This window comes from Peromyscus maniculatus, chromosome 15, assembly GCF_049852395.1.
Source record: "Peromyscus maniculatus bairdii isolate BWxNUB_F1_BW_parent chromosome 15, HU_Pman_BW_mat_3.1, whole genome shotgun sequence".
Classification (NCBI taxonomy): Eukaryota; Metazoa; Chordata; class Mammalia; order Rodentia; family Cricetidae; genus Peromyscus; species Peromyscus maniculatus.
Genome location: NC_134866.1, coordinates 67,788,405 through 67,805,602, shown reverse-complemented (window position 1 = coordinate 67,805,602; position 17,198 = coordinate 67,788,405). Strand labels below are relative to the sequence as shown.

Here is a 17,198-nt window from a genome sequence, read left to right as displayed (position 1 = left end):
ATGGCCATAACAGTATTAAGGTGGCCGAGACAGAAAGATCACCATGAGTTCAAAGTCAGTCTAGGCTATAGAATGAGACTATTACCCATACGTGACTACATATATGCGTATATGTATATATGTGTGTGTATATGTGTATGTGTGCCTGTATGTGTGTATATACATATACATTTGCAATAGATTCTTTGGTTATTTTCATATATGTGAAAATACTCACATTCAACACAATTCTAAAATTATAATAAAGTATTGTTGAGAATTTAGAATGCACCTTGCCATCAATAGTCAACAAAAAGCCTCCTATAAAATCTAAATTAAAATTGTAGCACACTTTGCACTGTGATAGAATCATACTTCCCTGACTAGTTTTTAAATTTTTATAAGGGTTTATTTAATTTTACGTGTACAAGTGTTTTATTTGCATGTATGTATGTGCACAATGTGTGTGCCTTGTACCCACCAAGGTTAGACAAAGACATCAGATTCCTTGAAACTGTAGTTAACTAGATTGGTGTAAGCCACAGTGTAGATGCTGGGAACCCAACCAGGGTTCTCTACAAGAGCAATAAGTGGTCTCATCTGCTGAGCTATCTCTCCAGCCCTCTCCTCTACCACTTTCAAGACCAGGACTGCAGAGCCAGAGGAAGCCATTCTTCCTGTCACTGTCTCTGTCTCTGTGTATCTCTCTCTTTATATATATATGCATACATATAATTATAGTTCATATATAACTATAGATCATCTGTCAATCATCCATATCATCTATCCATCTTTCCTGTTTGTTTATCATCTCTCTCTTAAAAGTTAGCACCCCAAACCCTTCAAGTTAATCTGAGTCTGTCCACTTGCAGATAAATAGACTTTTCTGATAAGCACTGTTCCTTCTGTGCTTCTTAACCAGACTTTCAAATGTTATTACGAAATGAGTTAGTTTCAAAATCTGAGCACCAAAGGAAAAGGCCATATTAGATGCTGTCCTCATTTCCTCTACAGCATTCTCTTCTGCTCGGAAACCAGCACATTCCCAATGCAAAATATGTACAGATGTACATCCATTCTGCCATTCAGCGTTCTTGTTTTTAAAATAGTAAATCATTTGATTGAGGAGAAGGCGATCTGTGAAAGCAAGGAGAGTGATTGGGAAGCCGCTGGCCCTTTAAGCAGCTTGCTTGTTATGCACAACTCTCCGGCTCACTTTTTGACAAGTAATTGTCGGAGCACCAATTAAAATGTGAGAAACTCTTAAATGGCAGCAGTTAGAAATTCCTAACTTAGGGAAGCCCTCTACCAATTAAATCCGAAACGCTGCAGAAGTGTAGTTTAACATAAGCCCCTAGCAGAAGGCTTGGGTGTCACATGGTCACATGCGGCCATCATGGAATTTGAGTTAAACTCCAGAGGAGGAGGAGTCAGTCTTACCATGTCCTCAGTGGTGCCTTTCACTTTGTACATGGTCCAGGTCTTCCCATCGTTGCTGTAGGCGATTTTGTAGGATTTTATGTATTCTGGGCTGCCAATCCTTTTGGCTCCTTGGGTAATAACACCAGTAACTCTCATTTTTCTTTGCAAATTTATCTGAGGAGACAAACATAGTCAATGAAAGTCTCTTTCATTACTACCAGGGTTGTAATATGGGCAATATTGATGTTGGAGATGGAATATTTTACTTATCTGTCTGTTCGACTGATATGAAGTGCTAATCAATATTAAGCATTTTTTTCATGCAAATATAGCAAACATGGATATAAGTTTAAATTCAAGAAGTATCTTCTAATGATGAAATATATGAAAAATCTATTTCATGTTCAATGTCCCCCTAAAATATAAGACCAGAAAATCTTTGTTAGCTATGCTATGTAGGTTTGCCTCCACGAACTCCATGATGGAAACACTCTTCTCATTAAAGTAATCCTGTGTTAACACTGTGAAACTCTGATATCAATGTGATTGTTAGTGTATCTCTCTCATGGAGGACTACAGTTTCCCTTAAAAATGAAACATCGAGAGCCCACAGAAATAATGAGTGTTAGCAGGAGAAAAGCTAACAACAGAAATGATGCCAGAATCAGTCACAGTCATCTTTCATGTCTGGCTCTTTCTCCTTTCATCTCTGCTGTCCTGTGTAAAATGTCATAGGATGGGGGAGCTTTAGGGGTTCAACAAACAGTTGCTTTTCTCTTATTTAATCACATTGCAACTTTCCAAATGATATATCCTCTCCATTGTAAATCGATGTTTGCAGCAGAAGTCATAGGCAGCCACATTTTAAAAACATATTCTGTCATTCAGATAGAAAGCATGTTTTGACTCTTACTGTATAATAAAAATTAAATTTGTGATGGAAACATGCTTTATTCATACGGAATAAACACCACGCTTTATTTTCACTTGCTCTCAGTGCTTACTTTCTATTCATACATGTATACTTAGCAGGAAGTGTTTTAGCTAATTTTATGTCAAGCATTATTCTGTCTACCAGTACAAATTGAGTGATTTAAATGTCTTTTATATTTATATTAGTTACTAATTCAACAACATTTTTTTTCCAGAAAAAGTCATCATCAAAGCCTTAGATGCTTGTGAATAGGCTTTTTCATGGTCTGATGAGCCTTGAGATTAGCATTTAAATAATAGATGTTGTGAAAGAAGATGCTAGAGGCACTATATCCCGTGTTCCTTGATGTCCCAATGTCTCTCTACTCTCTGTACATCATGAGATTAGGGCCAAGTTCTGCAAGGCTCAGCCTTACTATTGTATCAAGAAAGCCAGAGAGTTTGATATACATAAACACCGAGATGGGTTAGTCCCCCTACCTCACTGTGCTGAGCAGAGCTGCCCCATCTTTCAGTAAAATTTAATGCTGCTGGTCCTCAGATAATGTAGATTCTGAAACCTACAATCATTAATCCAGATTGGCCTCCTAAACAGTATTTCTGGTATAAAACTGTCAATCGTACCATGTTTCTTCAACAACGCTGTGTGGGTTGACGCATACATTCAACTTCGTTTGTCTCATTTTGGGGTCAGCTATCACAGTGACTGTATATGTGAATGTGTTCTCAGCTCCATTCTTGTTCCTGGGCTCAGAAAATGAGCACACTCCTCAATGTAAATTTTACTTACTACACTTAGTATTTATGTACATTTGTTTCAGTCCTCTGAAGGTTGGATGTGGTGCTTTTGCTGTGTACTTTCTGCTAGGTAACCCCTGATAGACATTTTCATTACGTTAGTAAATCTGCTGTTGCTATGCAACCAATTTGCCTATGAACCTTTTTCCTCTTCTTCTTTTACTCCGGGGTGTCTTCAGAGCCTGAACCTTCCCCATACATGGAACATAAACAGTGGGCACTTTGAATTACGTTTCTTCCCATTTTGGAAGCCAGCCTTTTTTTAAAGCACATTTCACACTGCTGAGAATTCCTTTTTCAATTATGTTTTATCTCATTTCAATTATCTTGTTTACTCCTCTTGTAGACAGCCAAATTATCTCAGCTAGAAATTTGGCTGATGAGCTATACAGTCATTTTCTAAAGCTTAAATGGGAAAAGTGTAACAGAATTATACAATAAAAATCTGAATTCATTTTTCTCCAAATTATTAGAAATTGCTTTAAACAGGTTCATATTTTCTTGAGTATTTAGTAAGATCTAGGTATATATTCTAAGAATGCAGAAACTCAGTTAGCGAAACATCACCTCACTTGAATGGTCTCTATTGAGTGAACATCTGCAAATCAATATCAGAAAAGTTTTCACTAAATACTCGGAACACAAAACTTTCAAAAGTTATGTTTGTAGTACAGGTTCTAGGATTTCATTAGGCTTCAGAATACTGATACTCATATAGCTAGAATTATTATGCTTGGAAAACAGTAGTTTAACACAAGCAATTGAGAATTTTACAATCATGACAGTTCATCCCGTTACAACTTTTTAGGTTTGATTCCTGCCAGGCAACCTGATAAAGCTGAGTTTAGATTTATCTTGCTTTGTGGACTAACTTGGGCACTACCTAAACTGTCTATTGAAAATCACATTGGAAATTTCTAAATTATTCTGTAAGTACTTATATTCAAAAATATATTTTCATTTATATAACTTGTAACAAAGATGATATTTCTACACAGAATAGTAGGTACACGGTGTGACCATAAAAGACCAAAGTACTTTCTGAGGTATTTTGAGCACATCCTGCCCCTTAATGAATGTGAATGGGAGCACCCATGGCGCTATGCATGAGTAGAGCCCATGCTGAGGCCAGGCAGAGACAGAAAGGCCTAAAGAATTCATAGCTGCTGTTTGACTTCCTATCTTTGTAATGCTGTTCAGTTTGTCTAAGCTTTGAAGTTTAATTTCCTAAACTATTTAAAGTATTTTGATAGAATTTTGAGACATAAACATTCTATGATATACCCACGAAAAAGTTTATCCACATAGACAATTATTAAAATATTTGATATTTGGTTTGATTTATATGTTTTTTTATTTGGGGGGTAGGGTGGGTTAAATTAAAAGAATTCCACCAGTATTTTGTCCTTAAAATTTAATATTAGGGGATATCATGGAGAATATTTTTTTGAATTGATAATCCTAATAACTATCCCAAACTAATTTTGTAAACAATGTCTAGAGGTATGCATTATTAAGGTACTTAGGGTTACAACTTTTAAGTGTATAGTGTGCATGTGTGTATGTATGTGAGCATCTGTTTGTGTTTATGTATATGCACGTGTATATCTGTGTATGTGTAAATAAGTATATGTGAATGTGTGTGTATATGTGTGTATGTGTATGTGAATATGTGTGTGTGGGTAGTGTGTATATATCTGTGTTTGTATGTGTATATTTGCATCTGTGTGTATGTATGCATGTGTGAATATATGTGCATGCGTATTTGTGTAAATATAACCATGAGCTTCAATATGGAGTGCAGAGGGGAAAATCAAACACATTTTTGAAAAGACAGCAATTAGAATGTGCTAATGGACTTTTATCCAGCATCCACCATTGAAATATCAAATACAAGCCACATCTATCAAATATTCTAAAACTTGTGTTTAGGACAAGAAATTAAAATATTTTGTCTCCTCCACTGGGTAAGACAATTATGCAAATGTTTTAATCCTCCCCATGCAGTAAAATCTTTGTTTAAACAAAGACCTCTACTGTACTTTAAAAATACTATAGCCTAGATCAGTGGTCCTTTTCTCTTTGAAGCAGCAACCCCCTTCTTCATTCATTTCCTCTACAAAAATGCTTTTCAGACTATCCACCTGAATACAATTGTGAGGTCAGTGGTTTGCCCGGTCATATCTAGACAATGGGGAGAAGTCACAGCCACCACCTGAGTTAGAATGAAAAGCCAAAGTACTTCTGTTTCAGTTAATGTTTTCTTTTCTGGAGCACACATTCTTGATCAAGGGCAGAGTTTGCCTTGTTCAGAAAGTTCAGCTGTAATGAAGTTGGAATGGTATTCTCTTTCTTTATGACTTATTTCTGTTCCCAGAAATTGCAGGAAAATGATTGAGATTAATCACATTTTGAAATACACACACACACACACACACACACACACACACACACACACACACACACACACCAGCAATAATAAAGTCCTCATTGTACTATGGGAAACCTTTAGTGTAACTGGACATTTTATGATTCTAGTACTTTTTATGCCTGAAGCATAGGAAGTGGGATTCCAAGGGCTGAGCAGCATTGGGCATAAAACTTCTAGACATGTCATTTTTCCTTCTCAGTTTGTTTGCATGACCTCCACTCAATTCCAGCCAACAATCGTGAGGATCAATCAGAAAATGTAGGACTCCATTGAAATGGGAGCCTTTTGCTACTAGCAAGGTGTGTTTGACCCTCTGCACTCCATATCCTTACTTAGGGACTAAAACGGTAGAACAGAACTACAGAGTTGGTAGGATCAGTGTCTTTCAGGAGAGGAGAGTATAGGGTTGAGTAGGAAAAGACTAACTTTTGTTGTGAGACATCCTCTTGACTTAGATTACTAAAATTATGAGGGAGGGCTTTTACATATCATAGGAAAAACTTATATAAATTAAAAACCAACAGTACTTATTATGAATGAACATAAATTTACTTAAATATATTTTCCAAAGGAGGAGAGAAGCAATGAGACATAGCAGGTAAATAAAAGGAGATGAGGTTAAAAACCTTTCAAGAATAGAACAGAGCGATTGCCTATATTGGGAGAGGACATAAACATTCATGGTGACAACTAAAAAGAATAATGTATCTATTTCAATTTTAGTAAATGTGTTAATTGGAGATTATCAAATTATTAATCTATACCAGCTATTAGCAATTTTTTAAAATGCCAATGGTTAAGATAGAGTGACAGAGTTTGGGGACATGGCTCATTTGGTGAAATGCTCATGAGGACTGGGGTTGATCCCTATGTACAGTCAGGAGTAATTGGTATGTGCCCATAATGCTAAGGCTGGGGAAACAGAAACAGGGGATTTCTGGGGCTTGGTGAACAGCCACTCTAGCTAAATTGTTGAGCTCCAGGGTCAGTGAGAGAACTTGTCTCCTAAAATTAAAAAAACAAAATGTGGAGAGCAATCATGGAAGACATTCAATTGACCTTGGGCCTTCACATCTCCAAAAAATTTCAGATGAACTGAGCAGTTAAATGAAAGGAAAGAAAGGAAGGAAGGAAGGAAGGAAGAAAGGAAGGAAGGAAGGAAGGAAGGAAGGAAGGAAGGAAGGAAGGAAGAAAGGAAAAAACTAGGGACTAAAAGGAAATCAGCCAACTTAAAATCATCTCAGCTGGAGCCTGGAAAGATGGTTCAGGGTTTATGAACTCTTACTGCTCTTTCGTAGGACCCAGTTTTGGTTCTCAGCCCCAACATGGCAGACCATGGACTTTGGTAACTAGTTTCAGGGAATCTAATGCCCTCTCTGGCCTCATAAGTATAAGACATGCCAGCAATGCACATTCATACAAACAACGCTCATACACACAAAATAAATAAGTCTTCAAATACAGTACCAAAGATAAAAATGTTTTTACACGTGAGACAGGAAGTCTTATATGGAACAGAAATTTCTTCAAGAGAAAAGTGAACGTGCCAATGACAAGTAAAGACTAGTAATTTACAATTCACATCACAACCAAGATTGATTAATTCAAGGAATTAGATGATCTTATAAATTGATGGCTAAAACACAACTCATTTCAAAAAGAGCAAAGTATATTTGTTTGTCTGACATTAAATGAAATATACATGAATGTTACCCCAATAAACGAAGTTACCCCAATTCATTCATCAGGGGCAAGAACAGAAACTTTGATTCTATGCTATTCTCAAGGACCTTTGAATATAGGTACATTTACATATTTCTGGTGAACTTAAATAACATAGTTGTATGGTTACATCAATTGTAGTTTAGGAATGCAGCCCATGATTATAATCACACAAAGGTAAACTGATAAAAAGTTCAAAACTTGTCCTTTCACCACTATGTGCAATAAAGCACAATTTCCAATCATTTAAAATGTCTATCAGAAACTAAGGATTTTCAAGATAGGAATGTTCAGAAAATGGGGTACTGGCAAGTTGTAAGAACAAGCGTGGGAGACAGAGGGATATAGGGATAGGAATATAGAGGGAAAAGGGGGGAACAATTGAGTGGCAAAGGATAGAGAGAGGGGAAGACTGAAAGAGAGTTCTTACCATTTGATACAGAAAACACATCAGGACTTCACACAGTGAGTTATATACTTCTAAAGAACTCAAACAACTTAAGATTTTTATGATACTAATACATCACAAGTAAAGTTCATAGCAAGGGCTTAGTATGGGTAAGGATATCTGAAATTTCAAAACTTGACTAGCACAGCAGTGTGGGTCATGTCTTTGACCTAGTTCTTGAGACAAAGTTTGCAATGAATGAGAAGTTATCTCAGGCTATGCAATGAGTTACAAAGAGACTGGCATGCAGAGTAAGGATCTCTTACTAAATAAAGAAATACAAAAACAAAAAAGAACGAGGGGCTTGTGGGAAATAATTTCTCAAACTTTTAGTCTCAGCACACCATATTAAAAATCAAATAAAAGCACAAATACTATGAAACATATGTATGCACAGTTTTAAATACATATGTGCAGTTATTTTGTTAGACATATAAAATAAACTCTTTCAGAAATATTGACGAATTTAGACTGAGAAGTGACGTGGGATTTAAAGCACTCGCTGAGCGAGCCTGCTGACTGAAGTCACCTCCAGAACTCATGTAACCATGGATGTACAAAACTTGTGACACAAATCATCCTCTCACCGCCACATGTGACCATAGCACATGCAGGCCCACACACGTCACACACATTTAGAGAGATAATAATAATAACAAATGGATTATATTACAAATAAAAAGTTTATTAAATTAAAAAATAATAATATAGTCACAAGCTACCAGAAGTACCAAATTTTTGTAAAAAAAATACATTTTTCAAGTATAAACAAAAATTTACTGAGACCTTGGTTCATATTTTTCTAAATTTCTTTCAAATATCACTTGGAAAGATTTGTTCTCTTATTTCCACATTAAATCCATAGGAGTGCACTGTTTCATCTGAGATATATGAAGAAAACAGAGCTTTATAGAGCTGAATAAGGAAGATGTAGTTTAATAAGCTATAATAATTCTAAATATTTTTTGATACCACATCAGAACTTAGGATATCTGTTTTAAATTCCAGTGAAAGCTGGGCAGTGGTGGCACATGCCTTTAATCTCAGTACTTAGGCGGCAGAAGCATGCAGATCTCTGTGAGTTCACGGCTAGCCTGGTCTCCAAAGCAAGTTTCAGGAAAGGCGCAAAGCTGCACAGAGAAACCCTGTCTTGAAATACCAAAAAAATAAAAAAATAAAAATAAAATAAATTTCAGTGAAAGTAGCTTCTTAAGTTTTACTTGCTGTGTGAAATCCAAATTCTCCCAATGAATTCTTCTCATCTGTTATGCTAAAATCTGTAGATTGTCTTAGCTTTAGAGAGTTCATTTCCTCATGTACCATTTTGTAAAATTGGGCATTGATCGTTTCTAACATATTGGCTCATTAAGCTATGCTGATTCTCCAAGTGATGACAGTTGATATTATTTAATTTCAAAAAAAGTCATATTAATTAATATCAACAGCAATTTCATCAAGACTTTTTTTGTTGGTTACAATCTATTAAAACCACATTTACTTATAAAGTTCTCCAACAGTAATTTCAACTTGAAATGTCTGGTCTTGACAGCAGTAAATCCTGTCAGCCATCTTCCCTGGTAAACAACGAGGAACGGCAGCCTTAGTTTATCTGACAGGCGTTCTCTGACACAAACCTGCTGCTGCCGTCATGTGGGAGGAAAGTTCCCACAGAGAACCACAGAACCCCACAGTGCTTTAGCTGGGGATATCAAACTTCAGCACTGAGCAGGGCATGTTTTTCACAGTTCCCGCTGCCTCACACAGAATGGCAGAGACCTAACAGGGACTGACAGTTAATTAAGTCAGTTATCATGATAGCTTCATTAGGGGAATTTAAAAACGAACAGTGTCTGCTTGTTCTGCTCCTAAGTGTGCAAGACAGAGATGACTCATGACAGTGATTGTAGCTTGGTGCCAAACTCTTGATTTCTTCTAAGTCATGGACACTGATTGTAGTATTGGTAGAATGTTAGTACAGTGAAAGTCTGGGAGGAATTTATAATATTGTAGAAATAATATAACTTGTGATCTTCCTGAAAGGGCTTTTAAGACTCTCTGTCCAAGTGATGGGTGAACAACAATTTTAGCTGAGAACTATTATTCTTAAAGAAACATTTTTTTTCAAAACATAGACACACAACACACTTGCTCAGGTATACACATAATGATTTTTATGTACACAACCCAGGAAGAGAAAAGCAACACAAACTAATGAAGTAAATGATGTTAAAATACATAAAAGCAATTGAGGTAAAAGGAATGATCATAACTAACCTTGTACTTCTTCTAAACAAAATGCACATTAAATAAGTAGAAACAAATACATGCCAGATAGGACAAGAGAAAGCCATCAGAATACCAAGTATTTGTGAAATATTATGCTGATCATGGTGACTGTATAAGCTTGCCATATTTCGTGGTTAATAAAAATCAAGAAACTCTATTTCTAGGTATGCTGCCTTAAAAAGAAAGCATCTGCGCTTGTGGAAAATTGCAAATTTTATATTAGCAAAGAGGAGGAGATGTGTGAACAGAATCCTCCAGAAGAATTAAAAAGTAAAATACAGAAAATGGGGAATAATTCAGTAGTAGAATACTTATCCAGAACATGGCGGGTTAATAGTTTGATTCCTAGCAACACACACACACACACACACACACACACACACACACACACGCGTACATATACATAAACTTTATTATTTTCTTTTAGATTGTTCCAATTTGGTGTAATACAGATTTTTAAATTATGTCATATTTCTTTAATTTCCCCAATCTTTTTTTTTCTTGCAGTGTCTACCATTTTATATCTAATTTTATTAATTTAAATCTTTTACCTCTATCTCTTCCTGAATTTGGTTAGGGTTTGCCAAACTTGTTTATTTTTTCTCTGAACCAGCTCTGAACCAGCTCTTCATATCATTGATTCGTGGTACTGCCTTTTGTTGTTGCTTTTTATTTGTTTGTCTCTATTTCATTGCTTTCAGCCTTGAGTTTTATTATTTATTCCATTTAATCCTTTGGATATCATTTCTGCTTGTTCTAGATCTTTCAGGCATGTTTCTCGGTTACTAATATGAAATATCAATATCGCCAGTTTTTGACGTAAGAACTTTGTGCTTTGATGTTGCCTCTTAAAGCTCCCCATTGTTTGGGTTTCTGTGTATTGTGTTTTCATTTTTATTCAGTTCCAAAAAGCAAATAATTTCCTTCTCAATTTCTGTCTTGACCTGCTTTTCACTCAGTTGTTTAGTTTATGTGAGTTTGTAAATGTTCTGCTGTTGTTCATTCAAACTCCAATCTCTGGTTACCAGATAGGAGTTATGTCAGTTTGCTTACATATGTGGAGCCTTGCTTTGTGTCCTAAAATATGGTCATTTTGGAAAAAGTTTTATGAACTGCCAAATAGAAGAAAGTATATTCTTTACCATTTGAGTGGAATGCTCTGTAGATGGCTGTTAGTTTCATTTGATTTATAATGTTATTTAACTCTAACATTTCTTTTAGTTTTTGTCAGAATGTCCTGTCTATCGGTGAGCAAGGAGTATTGAAATCAAGATCATCACTACGTGAGGGTAAATATGTGGATTTTTGCTGTAGAAGTGTTTCTTTTATGAACTTCAGTGCCCTTAGGTTTGGTGCATAAATGTTTAGATTTATAGTATCTTCTTGGTAAATGTTTCCTTTAATTAGTATATACTATCCTTTCCTATCTCTTCTGATTATTTTTAGTTCAAAGTCTATATTGCCAGATAATAAAATAGCTACATTAGTTTGCTTCTTGGATTCATTTACCTGGAATACTTTTTTCATTCCTTTTTCCTTAAGTTAATGTGTATCCTTGATGATAAGATGTCTTTCTTGGATGAAGCAGAAAGATGAATTTTGTTTTCTATTCCAAGCTGTTAGTCTGTGGGTTTTTCTTGTTGTTGTTAGCGAAATTTAGACCATCATTATGGAGAGTTATCAGTGAATAGTTAGGTAATATTGATTGTTTCTAATTTGTTGTTGTGGAATGGGTGTTTTCTGCCTCCTTTGTTCCATAGTGTTTTGGATTATTGATTCCTTGTGTCCTCTTGGGAGTGGTGAACTTCTTTAGATGGAAAATTTCCTTTTAGTTCTTTCTTTAGAGCTGGATTGGTAGAAATTGCTTATTTTTTTTTAAATACAGAATGTTTGTCTGTAGCTTGAGTTTTTCTGCCTTGCCCACAGTCAGGACAAATCTCTGTCACCCGCCAGTCCCACAGCCGCTCAGACCCAACCAAGCAAACACAGAGACTTATATTGCTTACAAACTGTATGGCCGTGGCAGGCTTCTTGTTAACTGTTCTTATATCTTAAATTAATCCATTTCCATAAATCTATAGCTTGCCACGTGGCTTGTGGCTTACCAGCATCTTCACATGCTGCTTGTCCTGGCGGTGGCTGGCAGCTGGCTGGTGGCGTCTCCTTCTGCCTTCCTGCTCTTTTATCTCTCCTCTCTGTTAGTCCCGCCCATACCTCCTGCCTAGCCACGACCAATCAGGTTTTATTTATTGACCAATCAGAGCAACTTGACATACAGACCATCCCCCAGTACAGCCAAGTGCAGATCATCTCAGACACCTGCACTCAGGCCCATGGTCCTAATCATCCTCTATGCAAACCTGCTGGGTAACGCCACAAGGAACCCAAGAAGGGCTCCCACAGGACATACATTAACATCCCACAGCATTTGTCTTTTTCCATAGTGTGTGATTTCTAGTTTCTTTGGGTATAGCAGTCTTGACTGGCATCTATGGTCTCTCAGAATTTATAAAACATCCTGCTAGGCCCTTCTGACACTCAGTCTCCTTGGAAAGTCAGATGTTATTCTAATGTTCCTGCCTTTGTATGAGACTTGGTCTTTTTCCCTTTCAGCTTTTAAATCCTTTCTTTGCCCTGTACCTTTAATGTATTGATTATTATATCTCATGGGCAGTCTCTTTCATGGATCTGCCTGGTTTGTGTTATGTATGCTTCTTCCCAGAAATATCCTTCTTTAAATTTCTTCAAGAAATTCTCTACTATGATCTTATTTAAAAAATATTTTCTGTGCCTTTGACCTGGGATTCTTCTTCTATACCTATTATTCATAGGTTTGTTCCTTACATAGTGTCCCAGATTTCCTGGATGTTCTGTGCCTGGGTATTTTTAGAGTTACCATTTCTTTTGACTGAGCTATTTCTTCTATCCTGTCTTCAAGATGTGAAATTCTCTTTTCTATTTATTTTAATCTCTTTGTGAAGCTTACCTCTGAGATTTTGTTTGACTTTCTGAGTTTTTATTTCCAGTTTTACTTCATTTGGGGGGGGGGTTGCAATTGTATTTCTTTGCTAAATTTTAAGTTCACATCTTGTACTGTTTTTCTTACTTTCTTTTCTCAGAGCATAATAAATAGAGTTGCTGGATCAGGCATACTGTCTTTGTTCATATTTGTATTTGTATGTTGGGTTCTAGGCACTAGTGTTATGGCCTTTAATTGTTTCTTGTTGTAGATATCTGGTCTCATCTTTGTTGTGTGGGTACTTGATTCTGTGATTATTGTTACCCAAATCTTCAGTTTGTGGACCAGAAGAACATTGCTTGGTTTTCAGCCTTATGAATCCCTCTGGGTTTTAGGTTCAGACGCTGACTAGTCCTAGAAGCTCTGGGTTCAGTCGTAGAAGTAGTCTCAGATTGATGCAATGGGTAGCAGGCAGGAAAATGAGACTGTTCTTGAAATTCTCTTAAACAGTACATGGAATCCGGTTCCGTGAAAGCAAAGACAGAACTAGGTATACTCTGGTTCTGCCAAGGGTGGCAGCAAGGAATCTGAAGGGCATTGGAGGGGGGTTAGGAAGAAGGGTTGAGTTGGACAGGCAGCAGCAGTAGGTCTAACAGTACTCCAAAGAGTCCAAATAGAGGAGGGAAGAATGGTACAGGCAGCCTATCTGGGTCCTAGCCAAGTAGGGTGGTTATGGGATTCCTGGAATACCAAGTTTCTGTGGGTTCTTGGAGAATCACAACGGAATGGAAAGGGGTTAGCAGGAATTTCTAATTGGTCTTTTAATAAAAACCCAGACCAGATATTGGAGTAAATGCTGAAAGATCAGAGAGAAAAAGGAACAAGCCTCTGCCACATTTTACCTCTAGGACTCCTCAGCCTGAAAAGCCTTCAGCTCCTGTCTTCTTTCATTTTACATACCTTTCTCTACCCAAGCACCACTTCGTGGGATTTAAAGCGTGTGTGCTTCCCAAGCAAACGCATGCATTCTCAAGTGCTAGGATTAAGGGTTTGTGGATTCCTAAGTACTGGGATTAAAAGTGTGTGCCACCACTGCCTGGCCTCTTTGTTTAATCTAGTGGCTTGTTCTGTCCTCTGATCTTCAGGCAAATTTTATTAGAGTACACGATATATAACCACAAATGTGGGACGTGAATAGCAAGGAAGAATTAGGTGGACCCTGGATTTGTACTAGGCTGATTTCCCAGACAATGGACGAGGGCTGGATGAGGAGCTCAGGAAGACACAGGCACCTTACCAAGCTCCAGGGTAAATGTGGTGGCTGTGGGGTTACTGAGTTTGTGATAAGTCAGAAATGAATGGAGGTTGTCTAGGAGAAACTGTTGAAGGGAGCCGGAGAATAAAGAACTAGGAGGATTCTCTTTCATTTATTTTAAGTGTTTTAATACTTAAAAGATAAACAAGGAAATAAATAAATTTTTATCAGTGTACCTGTAGGAATCACTTCCAAATAAAGATCAGTTGGGGAAAAATGTTTGGTTCATAAATCATTTTTAGAAAAATCACTTAGCTACCTTTCCTTCTTCATTTTTAAGGACATAAAGGCAGTAGCTTATTGGTAGATGTTTAAAAAGAACAATTTTTCATAGACATCTACATTGGCCTGCTATACCCCAAAGTTATACACTAATGTTCTCTTTAGGAAACAATAAGCCTATGAATATATTTTCAAAATTTGTACCAAACCAGGTGACTTGTTTAAACTACAGAATGCTTACTGAGTAACATTTCTTTCACATTTTAAATATTAACTTTATTTATATTTGTGTGTGTGTGTGTGTGTGTGTGTGTGTGTGTGTGTGTGTATGGTGTGTGTGTGTCTGTGTGTATGGGGTGTGTGTGTGTGTGTGTGTGTGTGTATGGTGTGTGTGTGTCTGTGTCTGTGTGTGTATGGTGTGTGTGTGTGTGTGTCTGTGTGTATATGGTGTGTGTGTCTGTGTGTATGGTGTGTGTGTCTGTGTCTGTGTGTGTATGGTGTGTGTGTGTGTGTATGGGGTGTGTCGTGTGTGTATGGTGTGTGTGTGTGTGTCCACTGAGGTCAGAAGAGGCGTCAGACTTCCTGATGTTGGAGTTAAAGACAGTTGTGAGACACCAGACAGAGGCACTGGGAACCAAATCTTCTGAAAGAACAGCAAAGGCTCTAACGCACTCTCTAATTAATTTTTTGTTATGTTTTTGCTTTTGTTTTTAGTGAGAGAGCATACATACTGCATAGTGTAAGTGAGGACTCAGTGAAACCATTGAACTAGGCTGTTCCATAGGACAAAAGGTTGATTTCACACATGAAACTTTCACGTGGCTGTCTGTCAGGTGGTAGAGACAGAATAGCCAGGGGCATTTGGGAGAGTCCAAAGTTGCCATGGCTACCAAGAACAGAGAGAGTATCGAGAAGACAGGGAAATCCTTGTCAGTTATAAAGGGAGTTGGGTAGCTGCAGTGAGAAAGGTATAGAAATCAGAAGTAGAGTAGCAGTGCAGAGGGTCGTGAGAAGAGCCAGGAGGCTAGTGTGGGGCTTTGATATATGTTATGGGTATATGGTCGTGGTGATATGTGTTATGGGTATATGGTCGTGGTGATATGTGTTATGAGTATATGGTTATGGTGATATGTGTTATGGGTATATGGTTATGGTGATATGTGTTATGGGTATATGGTTATGGTGATATGTGTTATAGGTATATGGTTATGGTGATATGTGTTATGGGTATATGGTCATGGTGATATGTGTTATGGGTATATGGTTATGGTGATATGTGTTATGGGTATATGGTTATGGTGTTATATGTTATGAGTATGGTCATAGTAATAATGTTATGGTGATGTATTATGCATATATATGTTATGTATTATGCATATGTATTATGCATATGATACATGTTATGAGTATACAGTAATGGTGATATGTGCTAAGGGTATATGGTAATGGAGAAGCAATGGCTTTTCCTAATGTCAGTTTTTGAAGGATGCTGAATGCAAGCTGTCATCATCTATTCACCAGCACTCCTTCTGTTTACCCTCTTAGAGTTCAAATTCTCAATTTGAACACTGGCACTGGCATTTTAGGGCTCTGGGGAGCCTACTTGGGACCTAACACATAGGTAATTCATTGGTGTAAATACTAATATGATAATTTGTTATTTAATGATATTATATTTCCAATTCTTGTTTCTATAAGATTTCAATGAAACTCAGAAAACTGTTAAAATAATTGCTGTGATATTTTATCTGTGTCCCCCAATAAAGCTTATCTGAGGATCAGAGGAAAAAGCCAGCTACTATATTAAACATAGAAGTCAGGCAATGGTAGCACATGCCTTTAATCCTAGCATTTGGAAAGCAGACATTCATCTGGATCTCTGTGAGTTCAAGGCCACACTGGGAACAGAGTGGGGCGTGGTGGCACATGCCTTTAATCCCAGCAGTAGTTAACCATAGAGGTCTGGAAGTCTGTATAGACAACAGAAAGTGATAGAGCTGGGCAGAAAGAGGAAGTGATGTAGCTGGGCGGAGAGAGGAAGTGAGACGGTAGGGACAGAAAGGCTATAGGTGTGAGTATACAGGAAGTAGCTCTCTCTGGAGGCTGAGGCGTTGGTAAGGTGAGGTTAGCTGTGGCTTATCCTATTCCTCTGATCTCTCAGTTTTCACCCCAATATCTGGCTCCGGAATTATTTCTTAATAAGATCATTTAGCAATTTGTCTTACAAATAGTACCTATTTCAAAATATGGAAAATAAAAACATCATGCAAAAGTTAAGTAACAAAACATTCTGCAAGACAGAACATAAGCAAAGGGAAATTTAATATGGCTATATGTGAGAGATATGCCATTTAACTTAAGGCAAAGAAGACCATGCTGCAGGCTAAGAGCACATTGAAATGCTTTTCTAATTTTTACTTCAGGAAATATTTTAATTTTATTCAAATGAATACATTATTTCATTTTGAATGTTTTATTTCTGCATCTGAATTGTCTTCATATTGAATTAAAATATTGATTTTAATGATTATTGTGAAAAAAGAATAATTTGAGAAAAGGCATCTAAATAATTTAAATTATCATTATGCTTTCATCTTTATACACACAAACACACTATAACAATATTCAATAAAGATTTAAAGAGTTACTGAAATAAAACTTTTGAAATCCTTTTAGATAGGGG

At 36.8% G+C, this 17,198-nt stretch overlaps 1 protein-coding gene across 1 annotated transcript in view; it reads right to left on the bottom strand.

Moving 5' to 3' along the window:
• The window catches only part of Edil3 (EGF like repeats and discoidin domains 3), a 450,159-nt gene that overhangs the window by 108,529 nt on the left and 324,432 nt on the right, over positions 1–17,198 (bottom strand). Inside the window, exon 7 of the mRNA XM_006980462.4 lies at positions 1,420–1,575. Coding sequence (XP_006980524.1) covers positions 1,420–1,575 — 156 coding nt within the window. The remainder of the gene's footprint in view (positions 1–1,419; positions 1,576–17,198) is intronic.